The following is a 20,744-nucleotide window of genomic DNA, read 5'->3' on the forward strand; positions in this document are numbered from 1 at the left end:
GATCCTGCTCAGACCCTGAGTCCCACCATCGTCAAAGTTACAATTAATAGGAATGCAAGAGTGGGCATTCTCTATGGCTGGCCCCTAGACTGGAATAATCTCTAAGAAAAGAGCCATGGGATCTCTATTTGTGTTGTTTAGCTTTTTAAAATCCTTATAAAAGTGTAACTGCGATATTTTCAATGTGTAAATTACCTTTAGTCCCAGTCTTGAGGCAAAGGCAGGATATAAATAAACTTAGTTTTTTTCATCTTCTTCATCATCATCTAGATATTCCATGTGTTGTATTGATAGTCGTAAGATTTTCCTACCACTGCTCAGTGCTTATTTTTGGACGGTTTTAGCTTGCCATTCTTTTAATTCATCTTAAAATTAGTTTTCCAAAGTCTGCAAAATTTAATCAAGTTGTTCTTAGGGTAACTTTACAAAGTGTGGGAGGAGGGAGAGGAGAAATATTTTATACGCCCACATTTTCCACAAGTAATTTTAATGTGTGGATGTTCCCAGTACATGGACAGGTTTCCAGTAAGGGCTTTATCACATGAGGGTGGGAAATTGCAATTACAACAGGCTAAAACCCTGTGATAGATTCTCTTTAAGTGTGCTGTAAATGAGAAGTGACTTGAAGGTACATGGCAATGACAACAATACTTTCTTTGGCAAGGACTTATCGCGCAACATCATGTCTCTTCCATTGTTGCATTTGCATTTCTATTGTTATTGGATCACATCTTTTTCTTGACGGGAAAAACTTGCTAATGGTTCCAATGTCGTTGCTGCTCAACTATTGTTTCTGGTATGATTGTATCACTCCACCTCATCTCTAATATTGTGACAGTCATATTGTATGAGTGGACATGGTTCTCCTCTTCCCACATCCCATCTCCAAGCAGCATGACATCATTCTACATTCTACTTCTGGTGTCCGAAACAAAGAGGTCATAAAGTTAAATAGAAATGATGGTTTTATTCAGTTCCTTGACTTTTATTGCTATTGTTTATCTGTTTTGCCATCATTCTGTGGTTGGATCACAATTCTGCAATTATGGCAGCACCCTCCATTTGCAAGAAGTGTCAAAACACTGCAGTGGTGCAATTGCATCATAAAAAAAAGAAGCAGCATGCATGAGCAATGTAGAGTGGACATGGGCAGGAAGCGAAGCAGTGCGAGAGACTCATTGTGGGAATGTACTTCACTGAAGCAGCGTCATAACACTATCGGGGATAAGGTGTGAAAGTGATTGTTTCCATACCGGTATATTTCAGCTTGCTTGAACAATGTAATTGCTGTGAGACAGCAGACTGGTTTGATAAAAATGCAAGTTTCTTTCCCCAGTATTATAAGAAATGTTTCGGTGGTTTTTACACATTTGCACTGCTACTGATTGTCTCTTGATTTTAAAGGTAAAGGTTTCCCTTGATGTTAAGTTCAGTCATGTCCGACTCTGGGGGTTGGTGCTCATCTCCATTTCTAAGTCGAAGAGCAGATGTTATCCGTAGACACCTCCAAGGTCATGTGACCGGCATGACTGTATGGAGCACCGTTACCTTCCTGCCAGAGTATTGATCTACTCACATTTGCATGCTTTCGAACTGCTAGGTTGGCAGAAGCTGGGGCTAATTCAAAGGTGCTAGATCCAGTCTGAGCTGGGTCAGCCGTGGTTAGTACTTGAATAGGTGCCCAGCAATGGAATACCAGTACTTTATGCCATATTTCAGAAGAAGGAAATGGCACAACCACCTCTGAGTTTTCCTTGCCTATGAAGGTTTGATGAAATTTATGGAGTTGCCATAAGTTGGCAGGTGACCCGAAGGCACATACTTGGCCCAACAACTTTTGGTTAGATGGATGATTCAGAAGTACAGTCAATCAATTCACACAATTGCACTTTTATTGTGCGGCTGCTTTCATTTGGTTTTATATTCTGCTTCTTCAGATCGTTGTCGTGTTCTGTTATTTTTTTAATTTCAATTTTAACAGACTATACATGGACCAAGGGACTTTGGTTAGTTAGAGGGTGGTTTGAAAGTGCTGTTGGTCTGTTTCAACAAGTTCATCCCAAGCCAAATGCAACAGTGTGATCACCGCATCACCCCGTTGCTCTGACGCAGGAAGGGCTGGTGCCCGGGAGCAGCAGTTCCAGAGGAGGTTGAGCAATTGGACAGAACTCGCAGCCCGAGACTTGCCTGATTGTATCTGCCTTGATAAATAGCCCAGCAAACAAAGAAACTGAATGTTTCAGGTCTGCTACCTAGCAGTTTCCCTTGTCGTCCTACTCTGGCTGCTGACTACTAGGGAGCCAAGAGATCATTCATAAAAGACGTCTGAGTGAGGGTGAGCCAAGGAGACCGAGGGGGCAACCGTTGTGCTTGCTTTGTATGGCAAAACAGTGATGCACAATGAAAGGAAGTGACTCTCTAAGGCTCACACCGTGACTCAGTGGCAGAGCTGGGGAATTCGTCTGGGAGCTAAGCCTTCAAGCTCCACCCCTTCCACATTTGTTCTCAAAAACAAGGAATAACCTAACCATCCATCATACCCGGTAGCCCAAAATTCCACCAATAAACCCTTAAAATCGGGAAAGGTTCAGTATTTGTGCAACAAGATGAGTATGGGTGCTAGTCACCACCAATTGCCACCACCAAATCCCTTCCAGTAAACGTGGGACCAACTGTTTTGAGCATCCTTTCCCTTCCAGTTTCTTTCTTTATACTGCGTTTTACATCTGGAATGTAAGTAATCTGTTATAAGAGAGGCCTCTCTCCAGTAACTCTGTCTCACACTGTTTGGAAATTGTGTAAGGCCGGCTTTCGGGGTCCAAAAAAGAATTGGCAACTTCCGTGTGGTGTAGAATTTAAGCCTCTCTAGCGCACAATCGCCCCCAGAGTCTGTCAGAAACCTTCTGAGAAGCACTGAGACAATGCACAGGGTGCTTCCTGCAGCTCAAGGAGCCTCTTTCGTGGGTGCCGAATCAGATAAGGGAGGTGGAGACTGGAAGCTAGGGAAGCGGCAAAACACAAACACTGACATTTGCCTTGCTCAGGTTGCCTCTCCCTTGCAGGAGGCCACCCTCAACAAGCCCCTCAACAAGCATATGGGCAACCCCCCACTATAGGAAACCCAGACTCTTGGATTGTGTCCCTTGCCTGGGCAGTGGTTATAACACTTATTTCAATATTTACTCTCCACCTAAGTAGAAATCTTATGTGTGTCGTCCCTACCACCACCTTGAGACTGCTAGTAAGGGCAAAGCAGGCAAAAACAGAAAGTAACACAAGGAAGTGTGAAAAGCCTGCAAGAGCCCATTCAAATAGAGTGTAGAATCATAGAGTTGGAAGAGACCACATGGGCCATCTAGTCCAACCCCTTGCCATGCAGGGAAATCACAATCAAAGCATCCCTGACAGATGGCCATCCAACCTCTGTTTAAAAGCTTCCAAAGAAGGAGCCTCCACCACACTCTGATGCAGAGAGTTCCACTGCTGAAAAGCTGTTATGATCAGGAAGTTCTTCCTAATGTTCACATGGTGTCTCCTTTCCTGTAATTTGAACCCATTGCTCTGAATCAAAATGGTTCTTCCTGAAAAATGCTATTATTAGCAGTTCTTGAAAAACCCGGGGTGCCAGGTTTATTTCAACAGCATCTGAATCGTTCATTCTGCTTGCCACTGAAAGACATGGCCAGAACTATGAGGGGTATTAAAATGGACTCCCTACCAGGGGTTGGAGCTCCCGGTGGCACAGCGGATTAAACCGCTGAGCTGCTGAACTTTCTGACCAAAAGGTCGGCGGTTTGAATCCGAGAAGCAGGGTGAGCTCCCACTGTTAGCCCCAACTTCTGCCAACCTAGCAGTTCAAAAACATGCAAATGTGAGTAGATCAATAGGTACCACCCTAGCAGGAAGGGAATGGCACACCATGAAGTCATGCCGGCCACATGACCTTGGAGGCATCTATGGACAACGCCGGCCCTTTGGCTTAGAAATGTTGATGAGCACCAACCCCAGAATCGAACATGACTAGACTTGATGTCAGGGGAAAACCTTTACCTTAACCTTTACCAGGGGTTGAGATATATTTGGATGAGAAACCTCTTTGCAGCAGGGGACTTGACAGAACCACTTTCCAAACTAGTGTCCATCATCCCCAGGCAGGTGGCCAGATGCCTCCAGGGAGTTCACAATCTAGGTATCAGCCCCTGGAGTTTGCTTAAGAGTCCGATGTACAGAATAAGCCCTTGGTCCCTGGAGATGCTGTGAAGCTCTTGTTCCTGACAGATGGATTGGGTTGTTGGATCAATCTCATCACTGTAGTTCCCCTAGAGCTGTCAGACTCCCAGAAAACAACAGAGCACCTCCTTTATACGAAGGATTTGGAGTTATAACATCTGTATAATGGAAAAGCCATCTCTTTGAAGCTCAAGGTTCAGTTTGCGGCGGCATTGCGAGTGTTTGTGGCGGCATTGCGAGTGTTTGTGGCATGAAGAATCTTCTGAGCTTGTTTCACATGAGAATGGCAATGCAAAGGACATTTCCCATTCATCTGCTCACACAACCAGAGGCAGGCAGCCTTGTAAGTTTAGATTCCCCTATGGGGGGAAAAAAGCTTATCCTCACTCTTTAGTAAATAAGTGGGTTGGACCTTAAAGAGGTCTCTGTGAAAACCTGAACGGGATAATTTGGATCTGGACTCTAAAGGGATAGAAGAGTGTAGTCTCCCCCCTCCAGCCTTGTTTTGTCTGCTTTGCTCTCCCAATGGCCCCTGCTCATTTGATTGATGTTGTGCAGAGTATTTCTATGTGCTGCTTTGTTTAGATACAGGTTGCAAGAATGAAACATGCTCATCAGAGAGAACAGTTTCTATACCAGGTTCTTCATCCAATTGAAAAAAATAATTAATAAATAATGAAATCTATACAGTTCAAAATTATGAGGGCTCACCTCATAATTTTGGCTTGCAGGCAATGCTAGATTTATGTACTAGCTAAAGAAGTTAAAGTTTATGACTTCAAATTGCAAGGGGCCTTTAAATATAACTTGATTTTGCTATCTGGTCCACAGAGGTTGCTAGAAAGGATACAGTGAAATAAGACCATTGTTTCCAATTCTGGACTTGAATGTATTCATTGAAAGGACAATTAACCAGACACTGCAAGACAGAAATCCAGTTTCAGGGCTATTGAGTAATGAGGAAAGAGCATTCTGCTCTTCTTTTCCTTCCCATGTTTCAGGGCTGAATCCTAGGTTTGAAAAACAGGGCTGAAGGAATCCCTCAGGCTGGATCTACACTGCCATATAATCCAGATTATCACAGCAGATAGTTCACATTATCTGCTTTGAACTGGATTATATGTGTCTACACTGCCATATAATCCCATTCAAAGCAGATAATCTAGATTTTATATGACAGTGTAGATGCAATCTTCCTCATGTTCTGGTGGAATCTCCTTTCCTATAGTTTAAAGCCATTGTTCTGCAGAAAACAAGCTTGCTCCGTCCTCCCTATGACTTCCCCGCATATATTTATACGTGGCCCTCATCATGTCTCCTCTCAGCCATCTCTTCTGCAGGCAAAGCATGCCCAGCTCTTTAAGCCGCTCTTCATAGAGCTTGTTCTCCAGACCCTTGATCATTTTAGTCACCCTCCTCTGGACACAATCCATCTTAGAGTCAACATCTCCTTTCAATTATGGTGCTCGGGATTGGATACAGTATTCTGGATGTGGTCTGACCAAGGCAGAATAGAGGGACAGCATGACTTCCCTGGATCTAGACACTACAGTGTTCCCTCGCTACTTCGCGGTTCGCTTTTTGCGGACTCACTGTTTCTCGGTTTTTTTAATAAACACTAAAATAATAGTATAAATCATAAAATAATACTATTAATCCCTCTTTCTACTTCCTTCCTAAGGAGAAGCCTAAGGAAGGAAGGAAGGAGAAGCTGAAGGGAGAGAAAAGGAGGCTGAAGCAGCTTTGTTTTTGCCTCAAAAGGCATGTGCGTGCTTGAGAGGCGAGGAGGGGACAGAGACGCTACTTGCCAGTGAGATTGTAAACAACACAAGTATAGCATCCCTACTTTGCGGATTTTCACTTTTTGCGGGTGGTCCTGGAACGTAACCCCCCGCATGACATTGTTGGCTCATGTTTAACTTGTCCACGAGGAGTAGTTAAACATGAGCCAACAATGTTCTTCATAAGGGTTTGGTTTAACCACTGTTTCACCAGTCAAAAACTGAATGGCCATGTTGCGAAAGGATGCATGTCTCAAAGCATGAAAAGTTTGGAAAGCTCTGCTCTGGACTGTCCAATGAATGGGGTTTGACACCTCCTCCTTTCACTGGCAGTGGCTCTTCATTCCTGCAAGCAAGCCAGGAGGCCCCTTCTACACAGCTGATTAAAATCCCACATGTTGTGCTTTGAACTGGGATATACGGCAGTGTGGCCTCAGATAACTCAGTTCAAAGCAGATAATGTGGGATCTTCTGCCTTGATATTCTGGGTTAGATGACTGTGTGGAAGATCCCAGTGTTATCTGAGGGCCCATCCACAGCCCTATATCACACAATATCAAGGCAGAAAATCCCACATTGAGTCCATACTCAGATAATGTGGGATTTTCTGCCTTGATATTGTGTGATATAGGGCTGTGTGGATGGGCCCTCAGATAACACTGGGATCTTCCACACAGTCATCTAACCCAGAATATCAAGGCAGAAGATCCCACATTATCTGCTTTGAACTGAGTTAGGAAAGATAACCCAGTTCAAAGCAGATAATGTGGGGTTTTCTGCCTTGATGTTGTGGGATAAAGGGCTGTGTGGAAGAGGCCTGAGTCCCCACTGCCTTATATCCCAGTTCAAAGCAGATAATGTGGGATTTTCTGCCTTGATATTCTGGGTTAGATGCCTGTGTGGAAGGGCCCTGTTTCCCCACTGCCATATATCCCAGTTCAAAGCAGATAATGTGGGATTTTCTGCCTTAATATTCTGGGTTATATGGCTGCGTGGAAGGGGCCTGAATCCCCACTGCCATATATCCCAGTTCAAAGCAGATAATGTGGGATTTTCTGCCTTAATATTCTGGGTTATATGGCTGCGTGGAAGGGGCCTGAATCCCCACTGCCTATATCCCAGTTCAAAGCAGATAATGTGGGATTTTCTGCCTTGATATTCTGGGTTAGATGCCTGTGTGGAAGGGCCCTGTTTCCCCACTGCCATATATCCCAGTTCAAAGCAGATAATGTGGGATTTTCTGCCTTAATATTCTGGGTTATATGGCTGCGTGGAAGGGGCCTGAATCCCCACTGCCTATATCCCAGTTCAAAGCAGATAATGTGGGATTTTCTGCCTTAATATTCTGGGTTATATGGCTGCGTGGAAGGGGCCTGAATCCCCACTGCCTATATCCCAGTTCAAAGCAGATAATGTGGGATTTTCTGCCTTGATATTCTGGGTTAGATGCCTGTGTGGAAGGGCCCTGTTTCCCCACTGCCATATATCCCAGTTCAAAGCAGATAATGTGGGATTTTCTGTCTTGATATTCTGGGTTATATGGCTGTGTGGAAAGACCCTGAGTCCCCACTGCCATATATTCCAGTGCAAAGCAGATAATGTGGGGTTTTTTGCCTTGATATTCTGGGTTATATGGCTGTGTGGAAAGACCCTGAGTCCCCACTGCCATATATTCCAGTGCAAAGCAGATAATGTGGGGTTTTTTGCCTTGATATTCTGGGTTATATGGCTGCATGGAAAAACCCTTAGTGCTCTGGGATCCTGTGAGTTGTCCTTTGACAAGGTCTCTCGCCTTCTCTGCCACAGAGAAGCGGGTTACTTCTTAGTATCAGCTACAACTCCTCATCCCTGTCACAGTTGAGGCGTGGAGGCGCCCTCTGTTGTGGGAGTTCCCGCCCTCCCGCTGCTTGGGCGTCCCGCTCCCAACACTCCAGCGCCGGGTTTTGCCTCTGGCCGCTCCTCCTCCTCCAGCGGCGGCGTGGTGTTGGGACTCTTCGCTCGGGCGGCCAGTGCTTCGTGGGATCTTCTCCCGCGGGGTCTTCTTCCTCCTCCTCCTCCTCCTGTTCCACCCGGCCTCTTTGATGCCCGCCCAGGCCTTCGCGGCGCCCCGCTTCCTTGCCGCCGCCGAGGGGAGCATGCATTTCTCCTTCAGCGAGGAGGACATCAAGCGGCACCGGCTGCTGGCTAAGTCGGTCAGGTGGGTGATATTGTGTATTTTGTGGGGTCTTTGCAATGGGATCGCCTTTTTGCCCGCGTGGAAGTGAAGGCCACTAGCAGCACAACCCCAGCTGTGTGAAGCTCCCACCCTTCCTAAACTAGCAAAAAAAGCAGTCCAGTAGGGTCCAAACTAGTGGCACCTTGCACTGTGTAACAAAATTTGAAAAAAATAATTCTGTTCCTGGTTTGAAAGTGTTATTTCCTGTTTAGCCGTGCGGTACTTACTTTCAAAGTTGTTGTCTTCCTCCAGAAAAGTCGTTTTTGTGGCTGCCACAAACCATGTTGGATTGGTTGAGACTGTAGGACAGGCATGGGCAAACTTCAGCCCTCCAGGTGTTTTGGACTTCAACTCCCACAATTCCTAACAGCCGGTAGGCTGTTAGGAATTGTGGGAGTTGGAGTCCAAAACACCTGGAGGGCCGAAGTTTTCCCATGCCTGCTCTAGGAGGTATTCATTGAAAAACTATTTGTTGTTAAAAGCTTTCGTGGCTTGCAGTGAGTTTCCCGGTCCGTATGTCCATATTCCAGAAGCATTCTTTTCTGACGTTTCACCCACATCTATGGCAGGCATCCTCAGAGGTTGTGAGGTCTGTTGGAAACTAGGCAAGTGGGGTTTATATATCTGTGGAATAATGTCCAGGGTGGGAGAAAGAACTCTTTGTTTGTTTCAGGCAAGTGTGAATGTTCCAATTGGACTGCTTGATTAGCATTGAATAACCTAGCTTCAAAGCCTAGCTGCTTCCTGCCTGGGGGAAGCCTTTGTCGGGAGGTGTTAACTGGCCCTGATTGTTTCTTGTCTGGAATTCCCCTGTCTTCTGAGTGTTGCTCTTTATTTACTGTATTCATCAAACGCAGCATTGCCCAAACATGAATCAAGTAACATGAAAGGCACTGCAAACTAATTCAACCAGAGAAGTCAGCCATCGCAGAGCACTTGATGAATCAACCTGGACACAGCATATTATCTGAGGACACAGAAATGCTGGACCACTCTACCAACCTCTGTGTCAGGCTACACAGAGAAGCCACTGAAATCCACAAGCATGTGGACAATTTTCAACAGAAAGGAGGAAAGGAAGAAACCATGAAAATGAACAAAATCTGGCTACCAGTATTAAAACAAAACAAAATACCAGAATCAGGACAGTAAAAAACAACACTCAGAAAGCAGAGGAATTCCAGACAAGAACCAATCAGGGTCAGTTAACACCTCCCAACAAAGTATTCCCCAAGGCAGGAAGCAGTCAGGCTTTGAAGTTGTAAGGCTTTTCAGTGCTAATCAAGCTGGCCAATAGCAACATTCACACTTGCCTCAAACAGACAAGAGTTCTTTCTCCCATCCTGGACATTCCACTGATATACAAACTCCTCTTGTCTAGTTTCCAACAGACCTCACAACTTCTGAGGATGCCTGCCATAGATGTGGGTGAAACATCAGGAGAAAATGCTTCTGGAACATGGCCATACAGCCCGGAAAACTCACAGCAGCCCATGTTGAATTGGTTGAGACTTGATTACATATTCATTGGAAAAACCATAGCATAATGTGTGACAGGATGTCCCGCAAAAATAAATTTTTGCAGTTTAATCAACTTTCCCTTTGTTTTTATGACAGGACCAATTAAGAAATGACATTTAGAACCCAGGAACAAAAAATATGGCCGTGGGCTTTTACAATAAACTATTTGAATGATGACCTAGGGCCCTTCCAGACAAGCCAAATATTCCCGGATCTGATCCTAGTTCTGTTTGTCCCAGGGCCCTTCCACGCAGCCATATAACCCAGAATATCCAGGCAGACAATCCCACAATATCTGCTTTGAACTAGGTTATCTGAGACCACACTGCCCATATTCCAGTTCAAAGCAGATAATGTGGGATTTTATTCAGCTGTGTGGAAGTGGTCCCAGATTATCTGACAGTGTGAACTCAGTTTAAAGCAAAAAAAAAAAAAAAATACTGGGAAAAGATTCTGGGATATAGGGCCTGTCTAGAAGAGCCCATAATGTTATTCAGCTTTTTTCTTACTGAAAGGGCTGACCAGAATGTGCCTCTTGAAAGCGGATGCTGCTTCTTGGGACTCACACAAAGAGATTTCTAAAGCAGTTCTCAAGAGATGCCAGGGAATCTACTGGCTGTGGATGTAGTGCGTGTTTCTGTGGCTGCAGGGTGTTGGTCGGCAGCCCTGCCATTTCTCATGAGGTCACTGGGGCCCAGTGGGCTTGGCCACGGATCCCAGGAGCACACTATCATCTTCTGCTCCTCAGGTAATACCATGGCTCCAAGCAATGCTTGGTGACTTTCCTGCAGCTATTCTCCTTGTCTGGGGTTGTTGTTATTACTATTAATAATAGTAATAATAATGCTATTATTATTATTATTGTGTTGTCGAAGGCTTTCATGGCCAGAATCACTGGGTTACTGTGATTTTCCCGGGCTGTATGGCTATGTTCCAGAAGCACTCCCTCCCAACATTTCGCCTGCGCCTATGGCAGGCATCCTTAAAGGTTGTGAGGTCTGTTGGAAACTAGGCAAGTGGGGCTTATATATCTGTGGAATGGCCAAGGGTGGGAGAAAGAACTCTTGCCTGTTGGAGGAAAGTGTGAATGTTTCAATTGGCCAGCTTGAATATGTATGTATGTATGTATGTATTTATCATATTTTTACTCCCGCCCTTCTCAAGGCAGCCTTACAGTAGGAAGCAATTCGATGCATTGATTAGCATTGAATGGCCTTGCAGCTTCAATAATAATAAAAATAATAAAAACAATAAATATTATTATTAATAATAATAACCCCAAGCATAATCATCATCTTCATATCAAACTGTGGGTTGTTTATTGTGTATTGTCAGCTGTAAATGCAGTGTGTTTCAAGAGCATTGAGTTAAATGCAATCATAGAATAGTAGAGTTGGAAGAGACCTCATGGGCCATCCAGTCCAACCCCCTGCCAAGAAGCAGGAAATCGCATTCAAAGCACCCCCGACAGATGGCTATCCAGCCTCTGCTTAAAAGTCTCCAAAGAAGGAGCCTCGACCACAGTCCGGGGGAGAGAGTTCCACTGCCAAACAGCTCTCTCAGTGAGGAAGTTCTTCCTGATAGTCAGGTGGAATCTCCTTTCCTGTAGTTTGAAGCCATTGTTCCGCGTCCTAGTCTGCAGGGCAGCAGAAAACAAGCTTGCTCCCTCCTCCCTATGACTTCCCCTCACATATTTGTACATGGCTATCATGTCTTCTCTTAGCCTTCTCTTCTGCAGGCTAAACATGCCCAGTTCTTTAAGCAACTCCTCATAGGGCTTGTTCTCCAGACCTTTGATCATTTTAGTTGCCCTCCTCTGGACACATTCCAGCTTGTCAACATCTTCCTTCAACTTCGGTTCCCAGAAGTGGACACAGTATTCCAGGTGTGGTCTGACCAAGGCGGAATAGAGAGGTAGCATTCCATCCTGGGGCTCTTTCACGGTGCACAGTTATCTCACTATTGTTCCGCTTTACTTATCATGGCAACACACTGTAGAATCTTAGGATTTGCAGTGTAAGTGGGGTGGGTCTTAGAATCCTCGTGCCTCCAAGCCAGTGGTTCTCAACCTGTTGGTCCCCAGGTGTTTTGGCCTACAACTCCCAGAAATCCCAGACAGTTTGCCAGCTGAAGACCCACAGGTTGGGAATCACTGCTCTAAGCAAACTACAAGTTTCAGGATGCTGCAGTTATAAAGGGGCGCCATGGTGTCATGTGAAATTGCCCCAAGTTGGAAGTTTTGCATGCTCTGTGGTGCCCCTCTCCCCCCCCGCATATTTTGGAGTTGCCACCCCATGCGCGTCTTCATGCTCCCCATCCAGGGTGTATTTCTTTGGAATGAGCCCCTTTTTGTGATTCTGAGCTTCTCTGCAAGAGTGCTTTCCTTCTGGCAGAAGGAGGGAGAGAGGGAGGGGGACATCTGGCAGTGCTTGCGTCTGTTTCTAGTTTTGATCTTGCTCTGAGAGGCACCACCCTTTTCCTGCATGCGTGTCGGGCAGGAAATCTATAGGCCAAGTGCCAAATTAAAAGGGGGGGGGGGTTGTCTGCCTGGCACCGTCTTCCTTGAGATCTGTCCACTTCTGAGTGCCATGAGGCATATTCCAAAATTGCATCTGCTCAGTCCTGGAGGCAGCCAGCGTGATTCCTACTACCTCCCTACTGCCCTCTCTGTATGGCATTTGGGATATTATGCCAGGAAATATTCTCTACCTTTTGTCATTCCCCATCGGAGACATCCCATCTTGGGCTGCCTTGGTTGGGGGGCTCAAAATAAAGCATCGCAGCTGACGTGATTTTTGCATAAGGGTTGCTGTATGATACAAAGCATGACGATAAACAGCCCTTCTGGTTGGGGTCAGGTGAGGGCAAAGGACAGGAGCAGAGTGACTGCAGCCGTCTGTTTCTAGGCAGCGCCACAAACCACGCTCCGAGTGAAACAACCGGGAAGGTCGTGGTGGCGATGCCGAGTCCTCATTGTGGTCCAGTGGAGGAGAGAGCAGCATTTTAATTCGCACCACAGCCAGGGATACTCTGGGTGGTCCCTGTGACCAAGCCAGCTTTGCTTGGCCTCCGTTTTCCAAGGCCAGCATTAGGGGTCTGCGTTCTGGGATACACAGAAATTAATGTGTCGGATATTTTGGCTATAGGTTTTATGTATGAATGAGAACACCCACATTATGCGTGGATTATCTTTTTTTTCAAAGGCAGGCTTCGCTCGATGTTGATGAGGAACGAAAACATGTGCCCTTCCAGATGTTATTGTTAGATTACATATGTATATCCTACATTTCCCTCAGTGGTAGGATTCAAGTTGGATTACAGAATATTGAAACCAATAGAGATTAAAAGACATATAAAAAGATCTGTAAACGTATTTGTAGTTGTTGTGTGCTTCCAGGTTGTTTCTGACTTATGGCGACCTTAAGACAAATCTATCACAAGATTTTTTTTTCAGAGGACGTTTATTACCTTCCTCTGAGGCCCCCTCCATACAGCCCTATATCCCAGAATATCAAGGCAGAAAATCCAACAATATCTGCTTTGAACTGGGTTATCTGAGTCCACACTGCCATATATCCCAGTCCAAAGCAGAAAATGTGGGATTTTATTCAACTGTGTAGAAGAGACCTGAGGCTGACATAATGGGCCATGCTCCACATGCCCCAGTGTGTTTCCATGTCCAAGCCCTGGTCTCCTAGATTCTTAGTCCAATTTAGAGCAGTCTGCGCATTTTACAAGGTTTTATTTGCCAAGGAATACACAGGTCTGGTTTTGTCATAACCTTCCTCTGAAATACAGCCCACAGCACCTGATATTCATTGGTGATTTGCTATTACTATCCAGGACTGACCCTGGAATTGGATGCCTTGTATTTAGCCCCTGTGTTTGTCTGTACGATATATATAGTATTATATACAATTACACTGTGAGATTAAATATAGAAACTGTCTAAATTTTCTTAAAAGACAGAAGATAAAAATCAATAACACAGCAACCATTGCAGTCAATACTTAAAAGCCTGCCGAATAGAAAAAAATTTACTTGTTGGCAGAAACACAGCAAAGAGAGAGCCATCCTAACTCTTGTGGGTGGGTGGGTGGTGAGATTTCAATGCCTAGGAATAGCCACCGAGAAGGTTAAACCCTTGTGCCAGCTAAACTGCTGACCTGAAGGATGGGTTTCTGATCTTAAGGTTTCTGGTTCAAATCCGCGAGATGGGGTGAGCTCCCGTCTGTCACCTCTAGCTTGTGGGAATATGAGAAAAGCCTCCCAGCTATCACATCTGGGTATCCCCTGGGCAATGTCTCTATAGACAACCAATTTTCTTACACCAGAAGAGACTTGTAGTATGTTCTCAAGTTGCTTCTGACATGAAAAAAATGCCATTGAGAAGGGCTCTCTCCCTTGTCCAAACCACCAAGTTGATGGTCTACAACTCCTAAGTACTGGCTATGCTAGATAGGGATGATAGGTGCTCCATTTTGCAGTAACTGGAAGGCCTTAACTGGAGGAAAAACTATCCTCTCCTCCCAAGCACTCTTGAAATATTTAATGCCTTAATCGTTGAATTAACCCTTTCTCTTTCTAAACTACGATCAACTATTTCAGAGTTGGCAAGTGATACATAAAATGATTAAATAAATAAAAGTAAAATAATCTGCTCTTCAAAAACCTGAATGATAAACACTGAGCAGGAGGTAAGATATTCAGACACCCCTCCACATTTGAGATTTTTAACTTACAGATTTGGCTATGCACAGATTTGCTTCAGATGTTTCCTCTAGAAATCTCTAAATCCTCCAGTGTGACTGGCCAATTTGCATCAGAAGTTGACTATACAATTATAATTGAGGACGTAGAAATTCCTAGAGAGGTCCTCCAGTGCCATTTTAGGATTAATTTTCTTTGAAAGTTGACCTAAAGATTCCTAGAGGTGTTTACACATGTAAAAAAAACTTTTAAAAAATCACAATTGTCCTACTTTCATGAGGATTCTGTGCCCCTAACCTGAGCAAATGTTGAGAGATGACTGTAGTAACAAATGTCAGAATTTGTTCTGTGTTTTTCAAAAAGAAAAATGCAGGAGTAGTCTCACAGCTTCACCCATGTCTTTGTGCCGAAGCCTTTAGCCCAAAGATGTTTAGCTCTCCTAGGAAATTTAGTCTTTTCTTCCCCAATTGTCCACTCATTTGTTGAACATCACTCATCAGCCCAACTCAAGCATCCATGTGGTCAATGAGATATGATTTCTGTTCACATTTTCACATATAAAGACTGTCATTTCTTGTCTTCCTTCTCTCCATCACCTGGGCAGCCAGTACTGATACTCAGTGGTGTTCCCTGAGAGGGTTGGAGCTGTCACACAACAGGAAAAGTATATTCTCCAAAAGTAACAGGCAACTCAACTCCGAAAGGGCAAGTCAAGGACACAGAAAAGGGAGAGTGCTGTAGGGATTCTTAATGGCCCAGTTGTAACTACCAGTTTGCCTTTGTGTCTAGTAGTCATGGGCCATCCCACTGAGACAGGCTTTGCATAGATGCTTAGTCTCATCTCTCCCATAGAGCTCAAAAAGGTTGTTATTGTTTTGGACAGTACTTCCCAACATCTATCAGCCGGCATAGTCCAAAAAGAATTGTTCCAAGATCTGATCTAATGATAGGGCCTTCTTAAACTTCAGGCCTGCTCCTGGCATTGCTGATGATGATGAAAGGCTGAGGTAAATGGAATTAACTCTTGTGGTCTTTCAAATATTGTGGGACTTAAAAACTATTAGGCAACATAGCTAGTATTAAGGAATGCTGGGAATTGGAGTCCAGCAACATGTAGTGGGTTACACAATTCATAACATTGAGTTAAGGAAAACTCTTGTTGCAATAATAGGGAAATACTACTAATTAATTATTGGATTGGGTTGCTGTGAGTTTTCCCAGCTGTATGACCATGTTCCAAAAGCATTCTCTCCTGACATTTCACCCATATCTATGGCAGGCATCCTCAGAGGTTGTGAGGTCTGTTGGAAACTAGGCAAGTGGGGTTTATATATCTGTGGAATAATGTCCAGGGTGGAGAGAGAGAACTCTTTGTTTGTTTGTGACTAGTGTCAATGTTGCAATTGGCCACCTTGATTAGCATTGAATAGCCTTGCAGCTTCAAAGCCTGGCTGCTTCCTGTCCAGGGGAATGCTTCGTTGGGAAGTATTACCTGGCCCTAATTGTTTCCTGTCTGGAATTCCCCTGCTTTCTGAATGTTCTTCTTTATTTACTGTCCTGATTCTGATGTTTTTTTAAATACTGGTAGCCAAATTTTGTTCATTTTCATGGTTTCCTTCTTTCTGTTGAAATTGTCCACATGCTTGTGGATTTCAATGGCTTCTCTGTCTAGTCTGACATGATGGTTGTTAGAGTGGTCCAGCATTTCTGTGTTCTCAGATAATATGCTGTGTACAGATTGGTTCATCAACTGCTCTGCTATGGTTGAGCTAGTCTGGTGGTCCCTATGTAGACTTGTCCACAGCTGCATGGCATACGGTAGACTCTTGCAGAGGTGAGAGGATCCATCCTTTGCTGAACATAGCATTTGTTGGATTTTCTTAGTGGGTCTGTAGATAGTTTGTAGGTTGTGTTTCTTCATCAGCTTTCCTATGCGGTCAGTGGTTCCTTTGATATATGTTAAGAACATTTTTCCTCTGGGTGGATCTTTGTCTTTACTCTCGTGGCTTGTTCTTGGTCTTGCAGCTCTTCTGATGTCTGTGGTAGAATACCCATTGATTCTTCCTCTCAACCAAGATGAATGCCTGACTTCCTTTCGGACATTATACAAACTGTCCATTTAGAGTCGTGACAGGCTGGTGACCTTTCTTTCCTTCTTTTCTTTCTTTCTCGCTCTCTTTCTCTCTTGCATTGTACAGAAGTGTATTATTGCCTCACTCAGCCACCCTGCTTAGAAAACCAAATAAAACAGCTGTATGGCTGCAGTCCTAAAGGACAGGCTTACTTAGGAGTTTGTCTTCTTAAACTCCGTAGGAGTAAATGTGCTTCAGATTGAGCTGTACAAAGCAATGATGAGACTTTGCGGGCGAAGCGGGGGAGTCTCTCTCAAATATTTTCCCCTTGAAAAATGAATCCTACTGTAGATTAAGTTGTTTAAATGGGTCTCTTGTCACCTCCCTCCTCCATTTCCAGTGGTTTTCCTTGGCAGCCACTAGCCCATTCAAAGGGAGTTGTCACTAGCACACTGCCTGCTTAGTCTGGCAGGAGAGAGAAATGTCAACTGAGAAACCAGAGAAAGAGGAGCTATATTTAAGTTCCTAGGGAAATAGCCTTGTATCCCAGTCTTTGACGCTCCTATTTTCTTGAGGTGGCTGGATCATCTCCTGAGCCAGAGTACCTTTGCGGCTTCTTATTTCCTTGGATTTTTTTTACTGTTCGTGCTCTTCCTGGAGTTGTCTGAGGATCCTTCCCAAATCCAAGCATATGGGACTGACTTGGGGGCTGGTTGGGTGCCCAGCTGCAGATGTGGGAACAGGCTGCAGGGTAGCTGTCCCCATTTGCTCCTGCCTGACCCCTGATGTAGGCGAGGGAGCGAGCCCTTGACGTCCCAGCCGCCCGTGAATGGAGCTGAGATCCCACTTGGACGATGCCCAAGAGAACTCATGACGCACTCGGCTGGGGCTGCTGAATTCTCTACAGTATCCCATTAATAGGCAGGCCTGTATCCAGGAACCTTGCAAAGGTCAGGCTTACGCGTATATTACATGGGACGGGGCATTGTAAGCCAGTGTGGAAATCTAAACAGGTCATTGAGACACTGAGTGAGAGCAGCACGTGAGAGAGGCATCATTTTCCATAGAGATTCAAACACCTTTATTTTGGGGTGTTGTGTGGTTTCCAGACTGTACGGCCATGTTCTAGCAGCATTTTCTCCTGATGTTTCACCTGCATCTGCGGCTAGCATCTTCAGAGGATGCTCTGAAATGACAGCCGCAGATGCAGGTGAAACGCCAGGAGAAAATGCTGCTAGAACACTGCTGTACGGCCTGGAAACCACACAGCACCCCAGTGATTCTGGCCATGAGATCCTTCAACAATACACACCTGTAATATTTCATTTCATTTTATTTTATGGGCTACACTGTTGCCTCCAGTCAAATTGGTTCCAGAAACAACACAGCCAGAGTGTTGTCAAAGGCTTTCATAGCCAGAATCACTGGGTTGTTGTGAGTTTTCCGGGCTGTATGGCCATGTTCCAGAAGCATTCTCTCCTGAAGTTTTTCTGATAACCTCTGAGGATGCCTGCCATAGGTGGGGGTGAAACATCAGGAGAGAATGCTTTGAATACGATTTCCTGCTTCCTAGCGGGGGGTTGGACTGGATGGCCCATGAGGTCTCTTCCGACTCTACTATTCTATGATTCTATGATTCTATGGAACATGGCCATACAGCCTGGAAAACTCATAACAACCAAACAGCCAGATTTTTTAAAACCAGGAATGACAATGGGGTGACTTCCCTTCAAGTCATTGCTTATTCTTTTCAGCTGTAATTTATTACCCAATAACCTCATAATATAAGACTAGAAATTTTAGTCAGATAATAAATCCAAAAAAACCTGAGTTGGACCACTTTGACCAGGGACCACTCTCCAACATTAGTACCAAAAGGGTTATGAATCAGCTTTTGGTTAAATTTAGATTCGGTTTGGTTATTTGGGGTGCTGATTCAGAATATTGCATTGGATAGACCACATCAGCTCTAGTTTCTCATACAGAACACATGCTTGCCCACAGAAAACCATATTTAATAATCTAGAGCTGATGTGGTCTATCCATGCTCTGCGGAAAGGAGCGGAAATAAAATAAAATAAATAGGAAGGAAGTTCACAGACCATATTTTCATTCTTGCGGCCTACTGCTGGGCCGCGGCCCACAGGTTGAGAACTACTGACCTAAAAGAAGCACTGACCCCCTCTGCAGTCTCCTCTGTAGTACCATTTCTGGCCGTTTTGAATGCCTGGGTGGGAAAGTGGTGGTAGCATACATGGATAGCTGGCCCCTTGAAGCAGTGTTGGTGCTATCTTCTCTCTGCAGAATTTTTTTTTTCGTGTCAGGAGCAACTTGAGTCGCTTCTGGAGTGAGAGAATTGGCCATCTGCAAGGACGTTGCCCTGGGGACGCCCGGATGTTTTAATGTTTTTACCATCCTTGTGGGAGGCCTCTCTCATGTCCCCGCATGGAGCTGGAGCTGATAGAGGGAGCTCATCCGCACTCTCCCCGGGTGGGATTCGAACCTGGCAGCCTTCAGGTCAGCAACCCAACCTTCAAGTTACTTAGTCCACTACGCCATCTGGGGGCTCCTTTCTGCAGAATGATTCTTGACATCATCATCATCATTCATATTATGTTTATTTACACCCAGTTTTTCTCTCCACAAGGAGATTTATCTATGGGTGCTATCAAAATCCATAATTATGGCCGTAAATCCTATCCTTGACTTACACATGACATCACCTTATATACATTTATGTACAGTAAATAATGTTGAGAATTCTTCAGTAATTACCACTCAGCCCCAGAGTATCATTGCTTTAGTCATACACACTGCAGGGTAGACTCACTGAGCAGTTGGGCAGTCTTTGTCTTTGTGTCTATTTTCATAAATAAGAAAACTAGAGAGTTTATTTTTTCTTTTTTAAAAATTAAAAATGATCATTCAAGGGAAAAGGACTGAAATATTTCTCACAGTGGCAGCTCCCAGTTCCCTCGAGCTCTGCTGTGACGACAGCCGTGGATCATTTTGCAAGCTGCAATTACTCTTTTTGAGCCAGGATTATTTTTATATGCTGCCCAAAAGGAGCCATAGATTTGCTCTCAGAGAAAGGTTCGCTCCCAAGAAGCAGCGAGGCACAGCTGCAGAGAACTGTGCTTCGCGGTGCCATTTGGATTGCATTGTAATCATTATACAGGAGTGGAGTTGGTGGACCAGTGGTCTGACCTTTCATAGACCAGATGCTCTCCTGCCTTGCTCCGATCTGTAGCAGTGCATTTTAGGGAGATATGTCACACAGCTCGGCGCCTGGACACATGCTTTGCCTTCCAAATAACCTGGGTTAATCTGTTGTATCTCTGCCTAGCAGCAGAGCTGGAAAAGACCCCCTTCTGTACACAAGACAGCATCAACGCATCAAAAACCTGCAACCTTTTCAGGTCCCGAATAAGCGGTCTATAGTGGCTGGTGCTTTTGGAAGTCATAGACTAAAAGATAGCAACATTTCCTGACTCTCTTTGAAAATCTAGAGATTCAATTTGATACCACCATTTTGTAGTTTTAAGGGTAAAGGTAAAGGTTTCCCCTGACATTAAATTCAGTCGTGTCCGACTCTGGGGGTTGGTGCTCATCTCCATTTCTAAGCCGAAGAGCCGGTGTTGTCCGTAGACACCTTAAAGGTCATGTAGCCGGCATGACTGCATGGAGCGCCGTTACCTTCCCGCCAGAGCGGTACCTGTTAATCTCGCATTTGCATGTTTTCGAACTGCTAGGTTGGCAGAAGCTGGGGCTAACAGCAAGTGCTCACTCCGCTCCCTGGATTCAAATCTGCAACCTTTCGGTCCACAAGTTCAGCAACTCAGCGGTTTAACACACTGCACCACAGGTCTTTAATGTTCTTTACTAAAGAGTAACTGCCATGGCAATTAAAGTGATATTAGACTACATTAATTCTACACTATAGCTCCTCCCTGTGTGTGTGTGTGTGTGTTGTTTGTGTCACCTGTCAACTTATTGAGTCGAATTACGAATTTCACAGACATTTTTTAGACAAGGAATATTCAAAGGTAGTTTTCCCAGTTTCTTCTTGTGAAATATAACCTACAGCACCATTCTTCATTAATGATCCTCCATCCAAGTTCTAACCAAGCCTGGCCCCAAATGATGGGATCTGATGCCTGAACTGATCTGTAGAAGATACATATAGTTGGGAGCCCACTTCTTAATTTTTGCTAT

General features: G+C 44.6%; 1 protein-coding gene across 4 annotated transcripts in view; it reads left to right on the forward strand.

Moving 5' to 3' along the window:
* The window catches only part of pde4a (phosphodiesterase 4A), a 588,039-nt gene that overhangs the window by 463,655 nt on the left and 103,640 nt on the right, over positions 1–20,744 (forward strand). Inside the window, exon 1 of one of the 4 annotated variants that reach the window (XM_062974140.1) lies at positions 7,938–8,208. The exons of the other annotated variants lie outside the window; for them this stretch is intronic. Within the exon in view, the coding sequence (XP_062830210.1) occupies positions 8,093–8,208 (116 nt within the window). The 5' untranslated portion in view covers positions 7,938–8,092. Of the gene's footprint in view, positions 1–7,937; positions 8,209–20,744 lie in introns of those variants that run through there. 4 annotated transcript variants of the gene reach the window in all.

This window comes from Anolis carolinensis, chromosome 2, assembly GCF_035594765.1.
Source record: "Anolis carolinensis isolate JA03-04 chromosome 2, rAnoCar3.1.pri, whole genome shotgun sequence".
Taxonomy (NCBI): Eukaryota; Metazoa; Chordata; class Lepidosauria; order Squamata; family Dactyloidae; genus Anolis; species Anolis carolinensis.